The 17,135-nt window shown below is 40.9% G+C and overlaps 1 protein-coding gene across 6 annotated transcripts in view; it reads right to left on the minus strand.

Moving 5' to 3' along the window:
- ADAM23 (ADAM metallopeptidase domain 23) overlaps positions 1-17,135 on the minus strand; it is an 88,909-nt gene that overhangs the window by 25,081 nt on the left and 46,693 nt on the right. For all 6 annotated transcript variants that reach the window (XR_015695604.1, XM_087706814.1, XM_087706801.1 and 3 more), the window contains 8 exons: positions 16,959-17,010; positions 16,176-16,275; positions 11,276-11,347; positions 7,973-8,059; positions 7,588-7,668; positions 4,528-4,578; positions 2,370-2,433; positions 893-998 (listed from right to left, as the gene is read on the minus strand). Coding sequence is in view for 5 of the 6 variants with exons in the window: in XM_087706814.1 (XP_087562940.1) it covers positions 893-998; positions 2,370-2,433; positions 4,528-4,578; positions 7,588-7,668; positions 7,973-8,059; positions 11,276-11,347; positions 16,176-16,275; positions 16,959-17,010 (613 nt within the window). In the remaining variant the exon portion in view is untranslated. The remainder of the gene's footprint in view (positions 1-892; positions 999-2,369; positions 2,434-4,527; positions 4,579-7,587; positions 7,669-7,972; positions 8,060-11,275; positions 11,348-16,175; positions 16,276-16,958; positions 17,011-17,135) is intronic.

Below are 17,135 nucleotides of genomic sequence, written 5' to 3' on the forward strand. Positions count from 1 at the left end.
CAAGATACATAACAAGCTATTTTTGGAATGGAAAGAGAAAGATCATTTTGACAAATTAGGAAACTTGCCTTTAGGGGAAAATGCAATCTGGACTGCACTGTAGCAGAATTCCAAGTGATTCTAATTATTCTTTCATTTAAGAATTTAATTCTAAACTTGGTGAGAAATAGTCACGTTGCACATTCACTTCTAGAATGCAAGTTGTCCAAATGCTAAAAATGATCAGGCATTGCTATGGTTTATGAAAGATTATGTTTAAACACTATAAATAAATAAATACCAAAAAATAAATAAGGTCGACAAGGCCATCAGAAACCTGAAAAATATGGATAACACATCAAATGAGAAAATGTGTTACTATTCAAGCTGTTTTTGAGCTGGAAATGATGAAGTGAATTTTAAAAGGGCCTTGAATGAGTGTTAGGGTGTGTTAGGCAGTGGTTAGGGTGCAGTACTGCAGGCCACTTCAGCTGACTGTTATCTGCAGTTCAGCGGTTCAAATCTCACCGGCTCAAGGTCGACTCAGCCTTCCATCCTTCCGAGGTGGGTGAAATGAGGACCCAGACTGTGGGGGGCGATATGCTGACTCAATTTGCTAAAAATCTGTAAACCGCTTAGAGAGGGCTGAAATCCCTATGAAGCGGTATATAAGTCTAATTAATAAATAATAAATAATAATAAATAAAAATTCTTCTCTGTTCCCCCAGTTTCCATCATACAGTTAACATCCCATGTTATCTTTGAGGCTATTTCAGGGTCCCAAAACTTCAGTAGTATCTTCTGTAGGAAGGAAAAGTCTCTGTAATACAAGTGGAAAATTCTGCTCCTGAATCTTTTAGGCCAACAAGCAAGTCACTTTAAGAACACTTGAATCCAGCATTCTCAAACTTACTGTTTGTGGCAAGGAATCCATTTGTCCCCATCTTTTCCACAGTTTCCTTTCTGGGTACCTTCTGTATTAAGCTTCTCGTAACAGTGTTTGTGAGACCCTGAAGCCTCTGCGGAAGAAAATAAGGTAATTTCCAATGATGCTCAACATGGTTTTATTCACTTGGTCTCAATCAGGGGTGGGTTTCAGCCGGTTCGCGGCGGTCCCTGCGAACCGGTTGGTCGCCGAATCCGGAAGTAAGTAACTTCCGGGAACGGCAAAGGGCCCACCTGCGCCCACGCGCCCGCTCCTTACCCGGTTTTGACAAATTCTGCGCTTCCACGCATGCGCAGGACGCATACAGTGCCTGCGCGATCCTCCAGGAGCAGCTGGAGCATTGCACAGACGCTAGTACGCATGCGTGTGCTGCGCGCGTGCACGCGCGCACTGCTTGCGTGCGTGAGGACGCCACACGCGTGCGCGAGGACGCCACCGGCGTCCAACTGAACCGGTTGGAACGGGGCGAGAAACCCACCCCTGGTCCCAATGTTTAATCAGGCCACAAATAATTCTACTACAGTTAGCTATGAACATACTATGAACATAATAGGGATGTTTACAATGTTCTCTCTCGCTTGCTAAGGATTTTCTATTTTCTTCCAAATGATTTTTTTTGTTTTTGCTTTTCTGTAATTTGTTTTTTCCCCAATTTACTTTTTTTTCTTTTCAGTGTTTTATTGCTCACTGTACATTTAAATACATTAAAAACAAAGTAGTAGTAATGTATTATTACGATTTCCTTTTTAAAGGATTTCCCTAACAGTTTTCATCTGCATTAAAATTTTTTACTGCTTGTGTCTGGAATATAAGATGATAAAAACCTGTATATTGACTATTAAGAACAAGAAAGCAGAAAAACAACAATAAAAAAAGATAGTTATTTTCCTAATACTAAATACTAAAGGTCTGGAAGATACTTCTTTTTGTCAAGGACAAACATCTTAGTAAATCTTGTATGTTTGCAATTATTATTATTTTTAATTTGCAGCTAAGAGGAGATTTATTGGGCAATATTTTATGGGGGAGAAGAGATTTTATCCTCCAATTCTGCCACAGCTCTGTGGAAGATTCCTGCAGGGCAACACAGTTCTCCATTCAGATTTACCCACCCCTATTTTCAAATATGATACAGCCAAATTACATTGATCCTGATTGATTTATGAGAATAAGGCCTGTTCCCCAAAATGCTTGAGCACCCAGGGATAATAGAGGATACTATAAATCACATATATTGAGAGAAAGAGAGGGAGCGGGGGGAGAGAAGCTTTTAAAATATCAATATAGGGTAGGAATTAGTACTAAGTCTGCACATATAAATTCCAAACAAAAGTGTATTAAAGGCCCTTACAAATTATTTTATACAGCATTACCCTTTTAATTCATAGCACAGTAAAAATCTGATAGAATATGCTAAGAAATGTTTTTGTATAAATTAACTTACTATTGCCCCAGATGTATTTGCATTGATTATCTCTTGTCTTACACTCTCCATTGTAGCAACGTCCCTAAATAGGAACAAACCGTAATCAGTATCGTACCATTCTTCTTTCTCTGTAAAAAGCTAGATATTGCCATGAGCTTTGTCGTTTTTACTAGCAGGGAGCAAAAAAAAAAATTCTAACAATACTGCTTGGCTTGGCTTTCAAAGTAGCTAGGATGCTCGAAATCATTTTCTTTTCACCAGGCTAATAAAATGTTAATATAACTTTATATTTTACTTCCAGGCAAGATATGACATTTGAGAGTTTCCTCTTTAATAAAAGAGACGTTAGAACAGTGTTTCTCAACCTTGTCAACTTGAAGATGTCTGGACTTCAACTCGCATTCGCTGGCTGGGGAATTCTGGGAGTTGAAGTCCGGACATCTTCAAGTTGCCAAGGTTGAGAAACACTGCGTTAGAATATGTGAACAAAAAGCAGTTCTGTGGCTTTTTAAACTCGAGCCTGAAACTATACATCCCAAGTTACAAAGTAGAGTTTCAAAGAAGGTAAAAGTTGCAGAATAGAATTCCCAGCCTAATGAAATAAACTCAGAGGACACCAAGTAGAGCTTAGAGCATTATCTTAGTAACTACTAAGAAGAAATAATACACGCAGTTACCCAGTGAATATTATATCGGATAGAATAATTACACAAGGAAATGGCAGAAGTAAATCAGAGTCATGAAATTTGCATTGCTATTTACTTAAACAGTTCCTATAATTAAAGAAAGCATTTTAAAGCTTAAAGTAGCTAAAATGCCGGCTGGCGACCACTCGGGGGAGAACCTTTTCTGTAGCTGCTCCGGCTCTGTGGAACGATCTACCCGCAAAGATCCGGACCCTTCCCATTCTCGCGGCCTTCCAAAAAGTCGCCAAAACCTGGCTGTTCCGACAGGCCTGGGGTTGTTGATTTTTTAAATCAGGTCCAACCCCCAGCTAAGCCAAATGTATGTTGTGTTTTTTTAAACTGTTTTCGTTTCTTTCCCCTATTTGTTATTTTAATTTATTTCGTATTTGTAAGCCGCCCGGAGTCCCTCCGGGATTGGGCGGCATATAAACTCATTAAATTGCAAAATTGCGAAATTAATAAGGAAATAACAATTAAAACAGCACACGCCTTCAAAACAAAAAAAGGAAAACAACAACAACATTCAAAGAACAATATTACCCATCAAGCAAGAAGGGGGAAAATACTATAAAAAGTATTAATAACTTAAGCAGGATCTATGCTGAAGCCTTTCTGAGAATGGTGCACAACGACAGCATGCAACAGGCATCAATAATATATAAAAAGAGGCCATGAGGCATATACTTCACAACTGTGGAGGAGGAAGGAGAAGAAGGAGGAAATATCACAGCTTGGGTGCCATATAGCACTAGATTTTATGGTTCCGGATCAGTGGTGGGTTTCAAAAATTTTTTGAACCTACTCTGTGGGTGTGGCCTCCTTTGTGGGAGTGGCTTGCCAGCCATGTGACCTGGTGGGAGTGCCTTGCCAGCCATGTGTTCTCTCTCTCTCTCTCTCTCTCTCTCTCTCTCTCTCTCTCTCCCTCCTTCCTTCCTTTTGTCTCTCTGTCCCTTTTTCCTGTTTTTCTTTCATCTCTCTCTCACTTTTTCTTTCTTTCTTCTTTCTTTCTTTCTTTCTTTCTTTCTTTCTTTCTTTCTTTCTTTCTTTCTTTCTTTCTTTCTTTCTCTTCCTCTCTCTCTGTGTAAGCCTGTCTGTCTGTCTGTCTGTCTGTCTCTGTGTGTGTGTGTCAGTGGTGGGTTTCAAAAAATTTTGGAACCTCTTCTGTAGGTGTGGCCTGCTTTCTGGTGGAACCTCTTCTAACCGGTGCGGTAGATTTGACGAACCGGTTCTACCGAATAGGTGCGAACTGGTAGGAACCCACCTCTGTTCCGGATGCTACATATGCTCCCCCTGCCCCTTTATTTTTAAACCAAAATCTCTGAACAATTGTTTATTCAGTCTTACAGCCATCCAGACTACTCCTGTAACCCCCTGTGTGCATCTCTGAACGACATCCCATGAAGTGAAATTGACAGTATTGCAACTTCCAAAAAGAACTGTCCTGATATACGCTTATAGGCTAAGCTCACGCAGGCTCGGTTTTAACTTACCTGATTTGAATCGCAAGCAAATCCATCTTGCTTATGAAGGTTGGGCGGGCACTGAAAGGCAAAGTATTACTTTACTTTAAAAGCAGTGGAATTACCCCTTAGAATCTACTTGCATTTTCTGTTCACATAGGGCTTTACTGGGTGGTGACCCATCCACACATATTTATTTATTTATTTATTAGACTTATATACCGCTTCATAGGGCTTTCAGCCCTCTCTAAGCGGTTTACAAATTTTTTAGCAAATTGAGTCAACAACTTGCCCCCACAGTCCGGGTCGATATTGATAGACAGTTGTCTAAAACGCAGATGATATCTGTCTAAAGCTCATTTTCTAAGAAAAGCAGGAAAGGTTCAGGTACTTCAGGAGCCGAGGTGGTGCAGTGGTTAGGGTGCAGTAATGCAGGCCACTTCAGCTGACTGTTATCTGCAGTTCAGCGGTTCAAATCTCGCCGGCTCAGGGTTGACTCAGCCTTCCATCCTTCCGAGGTGGATGAAATGAGGACCCAGACTGTGGGGGCAAGTTGCTGACTCTGTAAACTGCTTAGAGAGGGCTGAAAGCCCTATGAAGCGCTATATAAGTCTAACTGCTATTGCTATTGCTACTCTGAACTGAACTTGGTCACACTAATGCCTTTACAGTTCTGAAGTCCTGTAGTAACGTAGGTGAGTTATCCACCAGCAGGGTTAAACCCTTCTGCAATGGACATAACAAGGAGACATTCATAATCTAAAAGTTTCTTGGTTTAAAAGTCTTTTTGTAGCTACCATTGTACCGTTTTGTACCATTGTAGCTGCAATTGTTGTTTTTCTTTCAGCTTTAGATCATATATAGCAAAAGCAATAGCACTTAGACATATCTATACAACTTCATAGTGCTTTGCAGTCCTCTCTAAGCAGTTTACAGAGTCAGCGTATTGCCCCTAACAATCTGGGTTCTCGTTTTACCGATCTTGGAAGGATGGAAGTCTAAGTCAACCTCGAGCCGGTCAGGATTGAACTCCTGATATGGGCAGAGTTAGCCTGCAGTTCTGCATTCTAACCACTGGGCCACCATCGCTCTTATCAACATATCTTTCAGACAGTTTAGTCTTTGGTCACTGCCTCCTGATTAGGCTGTTAGCCAACTCAGGGAATTCTGTTGTTCTAAAATAGGGCTATAAAAACGACTAATTGAAATTGAGATGATAATAATTTGATCAAATTATTCCAGTGTTGAATAGATTAATAGCCAATTTAGGACTTCAGCATAACTCATCTGGAGCTTACTCAAGATAACATTGGAGGTCCTCTCTGTAATCCATTAGCAAATGTAATTGTATAGGTAATTACTAGCAGGGATCACACTTACAGATATCACTCGAGGGAAGACTAATTAAAAAGGCACCTGCTGGTACTCTTTGATCATTTTTTTCAGTGAAACCCGGCCCTATTAAATAATTACGCATCTTATTTGAGATCTGAGGGTTTTGCCTTATGTTTTATTCTGTTAGAAAGAGTTTTTTAATTAAGCCACATTTTACTACTGATACATTTTAATCATATTTTATTCCCATCCAGGCAGTGCATCTGAATGACGATTGGTCATGTAAACTTGATGAGTATGTACATCATAGCTCCTGTGTTTAGAGGATTACTTAATTTGATTGAATTCCTTGAAGAGATGTCCATTTTTAAAATGCTTAATTGTGTTAAATGTGAGTTAAACTACAAATGTGATTATCAAAATAGGAACATTTCTTACAAAACATTGCCTGATAAGGGACATGCCTTTCTCTATGGAATAATTGTGTTTATTTGAAGAGAAATGTGTACATGTTAAATAGAAGAATACTGTACTCTAACTGTTTTAAAACCTTTCTTAAAGATATATATTATATATACATATACATATACATATACATATACATATACATATACATATACATATACATATACATATACATATACATATACATATACATATACATATACATATACATATATATATACATATATATATATATATATATATATATATATATATATATATATGTTGCATTTGTGCTGATAAATAAATAAATAAAGGGAGACTAGTATAGATCTATTTCAAGCTATTTAGCTCTCATCAGCTAGCCATACCCTTACTGGGATTCGAACCTGGGCTTTATTTATTTATTTATCAGCACAAATGCAACACAAATGTAACAAAGGCAACAGTAAAAATAATGGCTTTCTGTCGTGATGGTCTCTTGTGACGAGCCGATAGACAGATAATGGAAGCAGTCTGCTTCCTCCCATATTTGGGCATACCAGGGGTTGTGACACTAAATAAATAAATAAATACACACACACACACACACACACACACACAATCTATTTAGAGTTACAACCCCCGGTATGTCCAAATATGGTTCGAATCCCAGTAAGGGTATGGCTAGCTGATGAGAGCTAAATAGCTTGAAATAGATCTATACTAGTGTCCCTTTATTTATCAGCACAAATACAACATACATACATACATACATACATACATACATACATACATACATACATACATACACACACACACACACACACACACACACACACACACACATACTGAAGTCAACAATCTGAATGAAAGCTCTTTGTTGAGATCCCAAATTGCTTTTCCACAAATGGAAAGATTCTTTCTACTCAAAATAAGGTCTACATTCTACAATTTTTGATTATTCCTGCTTCCTCCTGCAACCCTGACTGCCCTAGCTTTCTGGAACAAATTTTGGAGGAGTGGACAGAAAAAAGAAGAGGCAACCCCCCCCCCCATCCTCTGTCCTTGTAATTGACTTAGGTTCCTTCCACAAGAATTCGTAATCCCAAGCATTAAAGACTATATATGGATTCTAAATCTTTTGGGAATACGTATAAGAGCACAGCTTAGGTTTGAGATATAGAAAGTACATTTTTTTCTACCCTTTTTCAAAATCAAATTTTGGTCCTAGGTGAAATAAGTTTAGTATGGTTACCCAAGTGAGAAGGAAGGTGATCACCTGACTGATAAACCAATAAGCAACGTATTCAAAATACATTATGTCATTACCTGGCCGGAGTCACCTGTACAGATTTCGGTAATATCACATTCATTCACTGCATAGCGACACTCAAAACCTCGTGGAAAAAACTGAAAGTAAAAAAGATTTCCAGTTAAAAAACAGTCAAGGAACAACCAAGCATTTAAGACTTTTTTAAAAAAGTCTTAGCCTTTTATTGGGTGAAAAAAAATCATATATAAGTATCATTTTCATTCATTGGTAGGAAAGCAAGGGGGGGAATGATATGATTTTCAGTGGACACAGTAAAATTGTGATACCTCTCTGCCCAGGTCCCTTTGTTCCTAACAGTAGCTCTGTTTTTTTATTTTATCTTATTCAATTATATTTTCTAATTTCAGTGCCACTAGTAAAGATGCAATTCGAATAACTTACAAGGCAGGTTTCATTACAACATGGACCATCACTGCAATGGGCTCCATTAGAAAGAGAACATTTTTTACAGCATTCTGCATGGCAGTCCTAAAAATGTATACAGTATATTAATGATTATTATTCATTTATTTGGCATAACACATATTATACATGGACTACAACATACAGTGTATTAACATTTCACCTAGATTGGTAAAGCACATTAAAATATGTGTTTTGTGTTCAAATGCCAACGTCTAGGCTATCTCAGCGCTGCATGGTTTAATTTTTTTTAAAAAAACCTCATATGTTCTCAGCTTACAGCCAGTCATGATGTGATCTACGGTTTGATGTGGGGTGTGAAGCTAGTTTGCCTCCTTGTGGTGCAACCTGGATAACGCCACAGCATGAATTAAACAAATTTGCAACTGCTGGCAGTTAAATCATTAGGTAGAAAGGGGTAGTCAACCTTTTTATACCTACCGCCCACTTTTGTATCTCTGTTAGTAGTAAAAGTTTCTAACCGCCCACCGGTTCCACAGTAATGGTGATTTAAAAAGTAGGGAAGTAACTTTACTTTATAAAATTTATAAAGCGGAGTTACAGCAAACCCCCCACCGGCCGGCCGCCATGAAAGCAGGAACGCCCACCAGTGGGCGGTAGGGACCAGGTTGACTACCACTGTGGTAGACCATCTTGGCTGTCAAAATATGTGGCAACGAGAATGAAAAAAAAAAAAAAAAACCCGGACCTTTTCAGGCCCAAATGACAAGAGGGATCAGGAATATTATTCAAATTTTCCAAATCAATGTTAATCAGCAGATCCAAAAGCCAATATGTTTCCAAACTTTTATTGGACAGTAACATATTAATTATAAATAATAATGATAAAAGTTGAATGGAAAAAAATCAGTGATTCACTTCTGCTGACTGAACACTATGTACGAAATGGAGAAGGGGTGAATCCTTTCCTTAGATCTCACAGTGCACTTTTAGAGTAGATTGTTAAGTGGTAGAAGATCCTCCAGAACGAAGTGTGAAATTGCACCAGTGTCCAAAGTGGTAAAAGAGCATAGAAAGTACTGGTCCATGGATGGATGCCTACCTTTGCATATATGATTCCTTGCATAGAGATACACATTTGCAAAACCAGTGACATGTTTCCTTCTTAAGATGTATTGGTTTATTAGAATTGTACCAGAGGTGGGTTCCTACCAGTTCGCATCTATTCAGTAGAACCGGTTCGTCAAATCTACCGAACCGGTTAGAAGAGGTTCCACCAGTGGACCCGGAAAGCAGGCCACACCTACAGAAGAGGCTCCAATTTTTTTTGAAACCCACCACTGGTCCTTGGATATGATTATTCTACACTATCCTGCTCCTATTTATAAAACTCAGGGCCTCTGTGAAAGGTAAGGATGACTACTGCGTTTGTGGTGCAATCAGAACATTGCGTGTGTTGAAGTTGTTTTAACGCAAACCAAAGATGCCTTTTAAAAAACAAGTTTACATCCTATTCTTATGCATGCCAGTGCTGTGTGTGAGGTAATTTAAGGTGGTTCTGACAAGTGTCGTCGGCATCTTCATATCCGGCCACATGGGCGGCAAGCCACTCCCATACAGTCACAGGGGGGCCAGCCACTCCCACAAAGGAGGCCACACCCACAGAGTAGGTTCGAACAATTTTTGAAACCCACCACTGAATTGTACCTTGCCACAATCGAACCTATTTCTTAGGGGATGAAATTGATAGTATCCCTGTACTGAAGACAGCTAGTCCTTGACTTCCAACAGTTTGTTTCGTGACCATTCGAAGTTACAATGGAACCCAAAAATTATTTATGACCATTTTTCACACTTATCACAATTGCAGCATCCCCAATAGTGACATGGTCAAGATGCTTTGGCAACTGACACATATTTATGAAGGTTGCTGTATCCTGGGGTCATGTGCTCACCTTTTGAGACTTTCTAACAAGCAAAGTCAATGGGGAAGCCAGGTTCTATTAACAATCATGTTACTAATTTAACAACTGCAATGATTCACTTAACAACTGTAGCACAAAAGACCATAAAGTGGAGCAAAACTCGGTTAACAAATGTCTCACTTAGCAACAGTCATTTTGGGCTCGATTGTGGTTTGTAAGTTGAGGACTACTTGCAATATCATATCAACAGCCACCTAGTATAAGTTATGTTAGGTGCCAAATATATTATAGAATATAGAACCAAAATAATTAATATAATAAATAACATTTAAAATACTGATTGTTTTTCTGAAGGCTCAGAATTCCCTCAGCCCAGACTGCAAGATTATTATTTCAATATTGGAACATGCCACTAAGTTAAAATGTTTATGTATATAAGCTAAGTAAAGATCAGAAACACAGCTTAATTGCAAGAAATGCAGAATAAGAAAGAATGAAAATTGGAATTAGCATGCTGCTCGGCCTTCGTGACCCGACAAATGCACGAACGACAAAAGCGCGCCGACAAAACCGTGGCGCTAAAACCGCGATGTCAAAAGCGCGCCGACAACAGCACACCGACAAAAGCGTGCTGACAGAAGCGCGATTTAAGTTAAGGTAAGGTTTAGGGTTAGGTTTAGGGTTAGGCTTAGGGTTAGGTTTAGGGTTAGGTTTAGGGTTAGGGTTACAGCGCTGAAAATGTATCTGCCATTATAGAACTTAGACGCTGGCGCTGGCTAGGCCATACATTGAGAATGCCAGATAATCGAATCCCAAAAATTTCCCTGCTTGCAGAGCCTGGTCCGACCTGGAAACGGCCAAAAGGAGGTGTTCGTCTAACCACTCTGCGTCACTTCAAACGGAAAGCCGAAGATATAGTCATGCGCCCATTCAATCTTAGCCGAAAATCATATAATAGCGACTGGCTGCACCACCTGACAACCCTAGCCCAGGACCGAAAACAGTGCCGTCAAATTTCCATGGAAGTCGCCTATACCCACGATGGGTGAAGAGGCGTCAAGTACAAGTAAGTACAAGTACAGCGCGCTTCTGTCGGCGCGCTGTTGTTGGTGCGCTTCAGTGCTCATTCGTCGGCGCGGTTTTGTCACCGCGGTTTAGTGAGGCGCGCTTTTGTCGTTTGCGCATTTGTGGTGGAACCCTCGGCCTTATACCAAGCAAAAAGAGAACTCTCCAAACGAGAGTTTCTGATGATTTCCACTCTTGCTCAGATGATCTCAAAGGAAGAAAAACCTCTTCCATCACTTCCTTCTTCATTAATTTGTGCCGCATGAAAATGAACGGTACCTTATCAGTAATTATCTACTTTTAAGCTTTCATTTTAAGATGAAAATAGTACCGTTTGGATACCACAGTCGCAGTCTTCGCCTGGTTCCACATACCCATTTCCACATTCAGTGGCATCAAACAACTGGAAAAAAAACACACACACACACATTTAAGAAAAAATGTTATGATCTAACTACCATTAAAAGATTCAGGTATATATTTAAGCGCTGAATACTTCTGCATTTCTGTTTCTGAAGCTCATTATTAAAAATGAATATCAGGTTTGTGCTGGAGGTTTTTCTCAGGAGTAATTTAATAAAGAGGAAAAACGTCAGAGGAACTGGAATTTGTTCCTCTCACTATATTTATCTGGCATTACCATTTTCTTTGCTTTGGATGGATTGGCCATCCAACTAGATGTTGAGTAAAGATAGTAATATCTTTATTACTAAAGGAGTTAGGAATGTGGCCTCTGTGATTCTTTTCCTTACTGTATCTAATGTATTGAATAAATAGCACTGATATCCAATCTGAGTAGCCATTTTTCCCCCTCTTTTCTGCAGTTTATCAAAGCCAGGAGTATTTTCATGTGATAAAAATAGGAATGCCTCTAAAAGCTTAAAGCACCTGCTGAAAGAGGAAATTATTAGTTTAAGTGGTTTCTCAAAGATAAGAGTGTTGCAGATTAAGTATGTTCAGTAAAGTATGTTCAGTATGTTCAGTATTAAGTATGTTCAGTAAACTTGAGAGACCGCCTGCTGCCAATTACCTCCACTAGACCGATTAGATCCCACAGATTAGGCCTCCTCCGAATTCCATCCGCCGGCCAGTGTCGACTGGCGACTACCCGGAGGAGAGCCTTCTCTGTGGCTGCTCCGACCCTCTGGAACGAGTTCCCCGTGGAGATTCGGACCCTCACCACCCTCCAGGCCTTCCGCAAAGCCCTCAAAACCTGGCTGTTCCGACAGGCCTGGGGCTAAAGAGCTGTTGCCCCCGTCTCGAATGGTATGACTGTTGTGAGTTTTAAATTATATATTGTTATGCTTGCTGTTTTTTTTTTAATTTTTTGTCTGTATCCCCCTTCCCCGGTTCGAGTTGTGAGCCGCCCTGAGTCTCCTTCGGGGGGAAAGGGCGGCATATAAATTTAATAAACTGAACTGAACTGAAATGCTCTTGAACCCAAAGCAAAGATATCTTGTACTTTGGGAATAAAGCACAACTCCTTAAAACCTCTTACTTCCTAGATATAATTGCAGCGTTGGTTCAGTTTTACATCTGTTACAAAGTGAAAATTATCTGATAATACGTAATACATAAGGCCACCAGGACAATACACTTCCTCTATACCTTATATTATTTGTGCTTATGGAAAGACTGTGAATTTGACTGAATTGAGAGACAGCTCTTCCCTAAATAATACTAATCTAAATGCACATATTAGAACAAAGTGGAATAACAGCAGATTTTGTGAGGCTGAGATTTTAATCAACCCTCTCACGATTGTTCTTTTTAGCTAGAAATTAAGACTGAATTCTATCACACGAACATTAATTCAAAGTCTATATCGATAGGCCAGTTTGCAATTCTGAGAGATGTATAATTCCCATGGGGAAATATTTGTCCACTCACAAAAGGAGCATTATGACATAGTCAAACACAAAAGGGAATATGGGCATGGAGTTTGGAAAGAGATAGCAACTTGTTCCTCATCCTTTAGGTTAAAGGATTAAAGGATGATATTTATACTGTATGTTACTCTTACATCCTTACAATGCATAACATTTAGCTTTTTTAAAAAAAATAGAGCTTTTGAACAAGCTATAGTGTCCATATTATACACAAATATTGTGCGAACCAAAATCACAAACCACTTAATGGTCTTAACCAGTGTTAACACATATGTCAATCATAGATACATATTTGCTTTCATTGTATTCTATCATCACAGATGAAGTTGATCACAGAGAGTCAAATTACCACTTAATTGTGGGTCTCACTGTATCTTAACAGGAGGGATGCGGGAGACCCCTTGCAGGGTAGGGCTGAGGACTATGCTCAATTCTTGGCGGACAAAATAGCTCGGTTTCGGTCGGACTTGGACTCCACCGCAGTAGATCCAGCTGAGACACAGGAGGACCGCTTGGCAAATCATCTCTGGGTTGAGTTCCAGGATGTTGCCTCTGGGGATGTGGACAAGGCCATTCGAGCTGTAAGTGCCTCCACCTGTATTCTGGACCCGTGTCCCTCCTGGCTGGTTGCCAACAGCAGGGAGGTGACACATGGCTGGATCCAGGCGGTCGTGACCGCCTCCCTTCGGGAGGGGCACTTCCCCGCCGTACTTAAAACGGCGGTGGTGAGACCCCTCCTGAAGAAACCATCCTTGGATCCAGCCATTTTAAACAACTTTCGTCCTGTCTCCAACCTCCCCTTTATCGGGAAGGTTGTTGAGAAGGTGGTGGCCTTCCAGCTTCAACGGGCCTTGGAGGAAGCTAATTATCTTGACCCCTTCCAGTCCGGCTTCAGACCTGGTTACAGCACAGAAACCGCTTTGGTCGCATTGACCGATGATCTCTGGAGGGCCAGAGATGGAGGCTATGCATCCATCCTGGTACTCCTTGACCTCTCAGCAGCTTTCGATACCATCGACCATGGTATCCTTCTGCGACGACTGCGGGAGGTGGGAGTGGGAGGCACTGTTTTACGGTGGTTCTCCTCCTACCTCTCGGACAGGTCGCAGTCGGTGTTGGTCGGGGGGCAGAGATCGTCCCTGAGGCCCCTAACATGTGGGGTGCCACAGGGTTCGGTCTTATCCCCCCTACTATTTAACATTTACATGAAACCGCTGGGCGAGATCATTCGGAGGCACGGGATAAAATACCACCAATATGCGGACGATACGCAACTGTATCTGTCCGCCCCGTGCCAACTCAATGAAGCGGTGGACGTGATGAACCAGGGTCTAGAGGCCGTTAGGAACTGGATGAGCGCTAACAAACTGGTACTCAACCCGGACAAGACCGAGTGGCTGTTGTGCTTCCCTCCCAATAATTTGGCGAATGTACCAACACTTAGGCTGGGGGGTCAAATTTTACACCCCTCAGATAGGGTCCGCAACTTAGGAGTCCTCCTGGACCCACAGCTGACTTTTGACCACCAGCTGTCAGCTGTGACCAGGGGGGCATTTGCCCAGGTTCGCCTGGTCCGCCAGTTGCGGCCCTACCTAGACCGGGAGGCTCTCACAACAGTCACTCGAGCCCTTGTGATCTCTAGGCTGGAATACTGCAATGGGCTCTACATGGGGTTGCCCTTGAAGTGCATCCGGCGACTACAGTTAGTCCAGAATGCAGCCGCGCGAGTGATAGTGGGCGCACCGCGGTTCGCCCACGTTACACCTGTCCTCCGCGAACTGCACTGGCTACCTGTTGGTCTCCGGGTGCGCTTCAGGGTACTGATGACCACCTTTAAAGCACTCCATGGTAGTGGATCTGGGTACTTGAGAGACCGCCTCCTGCCGATTACCTCCCTTCGACCAATTCGATCGCACAGACTGGGCCTCCTCCGAATCCCATCTGCCAGTCAATGCCGACTGGCGACTACACGGAGGAGAGCCTTTTCTGTTGCAGCTCCGACCCTGTGGAACGATCTCCCCGCTGAGATCCGTACCCTCACCACCGTCCAGACCTTCCGCGCAGCCCTCAAGATCTGGCTCTCCCAGCAGGCCTGGGGATAGGTTCCTAATTCACCCGCCCGAGTGTTTGATTGTTGAACGAAAGTTGCGTTTTACTATTTTTTTCTTTGTTCACATTTTGTTTTGTTTTTGATGTTGCACTTCCCTCCCTTGTGATTGTGAGCCGCCCTGAGTCCCCTCAGGGAAAAGGGCGGCCTATAAATTTTAATAAATTCAAATTCAAATTCAAATTTAAAGCAGTGTTGTTGTGAGGTTAAAATCCTGGGATGAGGAAGAAACCACTAGAACAGTGTTTCTCAACCATGGCAACTTGAAGATGTCCGGATTTCAACTCCCAGAATTCCCCAGCCAGCATTTGCTGGCTGGGGTATTCTGGGAGTTGAAGTCCGGACATCTTCAAGTTGCCAAGGTTGAGAAACACTGCACTAGAAGATCCTGAACTAAGTTGAAATACAAATGAATTTTTTTCTCTGTTATTATGTTAAACCTAGGTGTAAGTTAGAGCAGGCATGTACACTAGCCTTTGACTTACAACCATTTATTTAATGACAGTTTGGAGTTATGACGGTGCTGAAAAAAGTGACTTATGATTGGTTCCTTGCACCTACAACCATTGGAGCATCCTTGTAGTCATGTGTAGTCAAGAGCCAAGGTGGCGCAGTGGTTAGGGTGCAGTACTGCAGGCCACGTCAGCTGACTGTTATCTGAAGTTCAGCGGTTCAAATCTCACCGGCTCAAGGTTGACTCAGCCTTCCATCCTTCCGAGGTGGGTGAAATGAGGACCCAGACTGTGGGGGCAAAATGCTGACTCTGTAAACCGCTTAGAGAGGGCTGAAAGGCCTATGAAGCGGTATATAAATCTAACTGCTATTGCTATGTGATCAATATTTGGTACTTGATAACAAGTATATACTCATAGTAGTTGCAGCATCTCAGGGCAACATAATTGCCATTTGCGATTTTCCCAGGGAGCTTTTGACATGCAAAATCAAGAGGGGCAACCAGATTTACTTAATGACTACATGATTTGTTTAACAACAGTACAGGTGTGCTTAACAACTGTAGCAAAAAATCAGGCGTGACTCACTTAATGTGGCCAAAAGTTAGTAACAGAAGTTCTGGTTCCAATTGTGGTCATATGTTGAGAACTACCTATAATAGTATGAAAGAAGAGATGGCATTTCCACCACCCCTTTCTTTCCTCTATTTCCTTCCCAATCCATTCAAAATGCACCATCACCCAGTTTGCTACCTTCCTTATAAAGGATTAAAAGGAGTGCACCTTTGTAGGCCTGTTGAAAAGACAAAAGCCTCCTCCTCGGAGTAAAAAATCTCTGTATTCAGCAATGCTGCACTTTGAGAATTTTCTGGGATGATAGACACTGAAACAAAAACAAAAAAAGCAAAATATTAGAGAAATGGTTTATAGCACAGCCATAAAGAAATATCTAGGGGGTTTTTTGAAAGCAAAAAGATCAGTACGGTAGTCTACTTTCGCAGCAGAGATTAATAGTTCAATTCAAATTTTTAAAGCAGCCTTTTCATATTTTACACAGATTTTTGATAGTATTCTGTTTCAGACAAAGAGGGACACTACGTTTAGTCAAACTGGATTAATCATCTCATTCCACTCCCTATCTGAAAGCATGCTTTTTTGACCAAACATAAATGTTTGTAATCTTTATTTAGAGTTTTGTTTTGACACTTTGAAAAACAATTAAATTGTCTACATCTTTCTGTGCAACCTGGCAAACCCACAACTGGAATATTCTGTATTTTGGACTGACTTGGAAGGTATTTCAGAAATATTGTTCTCTATAGATTTCAACCATTATGAAATCTGTAGAAACAACTGAGCAATGATATTTTACCAATTCAATGTCATTTTAGTTTGTTCTCAGTTTATTTCAAGGATAAATTTAAAATGTAAACAATCAATGTCCTACCCAGAAAGAACAGATGAATAAATGTTTATTCTCATGAACCACATTATTTTTTTAATTTGGTCTGAGCAAAATGTAAACAATAATTGAACTGTGCGTAAGAATCAGTTATCACTACAAACCCTGTTTCCTCCATGATACATCCACCCCAGGATTCTGTACAATCACACCCTTCTTAAATGGTAAAAATGAAAGAGAGAGAGGGAGGGAGGGAGGGAGGGAGGGGGGAGAGAATAAAATTAGTTGGCAATATGCAGTACAAAATACACAGTACTTCACATCTTTGCATTTTGAATAGT

This window comes from Thamnophis sirtalis, unplaced genomic scaffold (genome assembly GCF_051295495.1).
Source record: "Thamnophis sirtalis isolate CommonGarterSnake01/CBP01778 unplaced genomic scaffold, rThaSir2_p1.2 scaffold_1, whole genome shotgun sequence".
Classification (NCBI taxonomy): domain Eukaryota; kingdom Metazoa; phylum Chordata; class Lepidosauria; order Squamata; family Natricidae; genus Thamnophis; species Thamnophis sirtalis.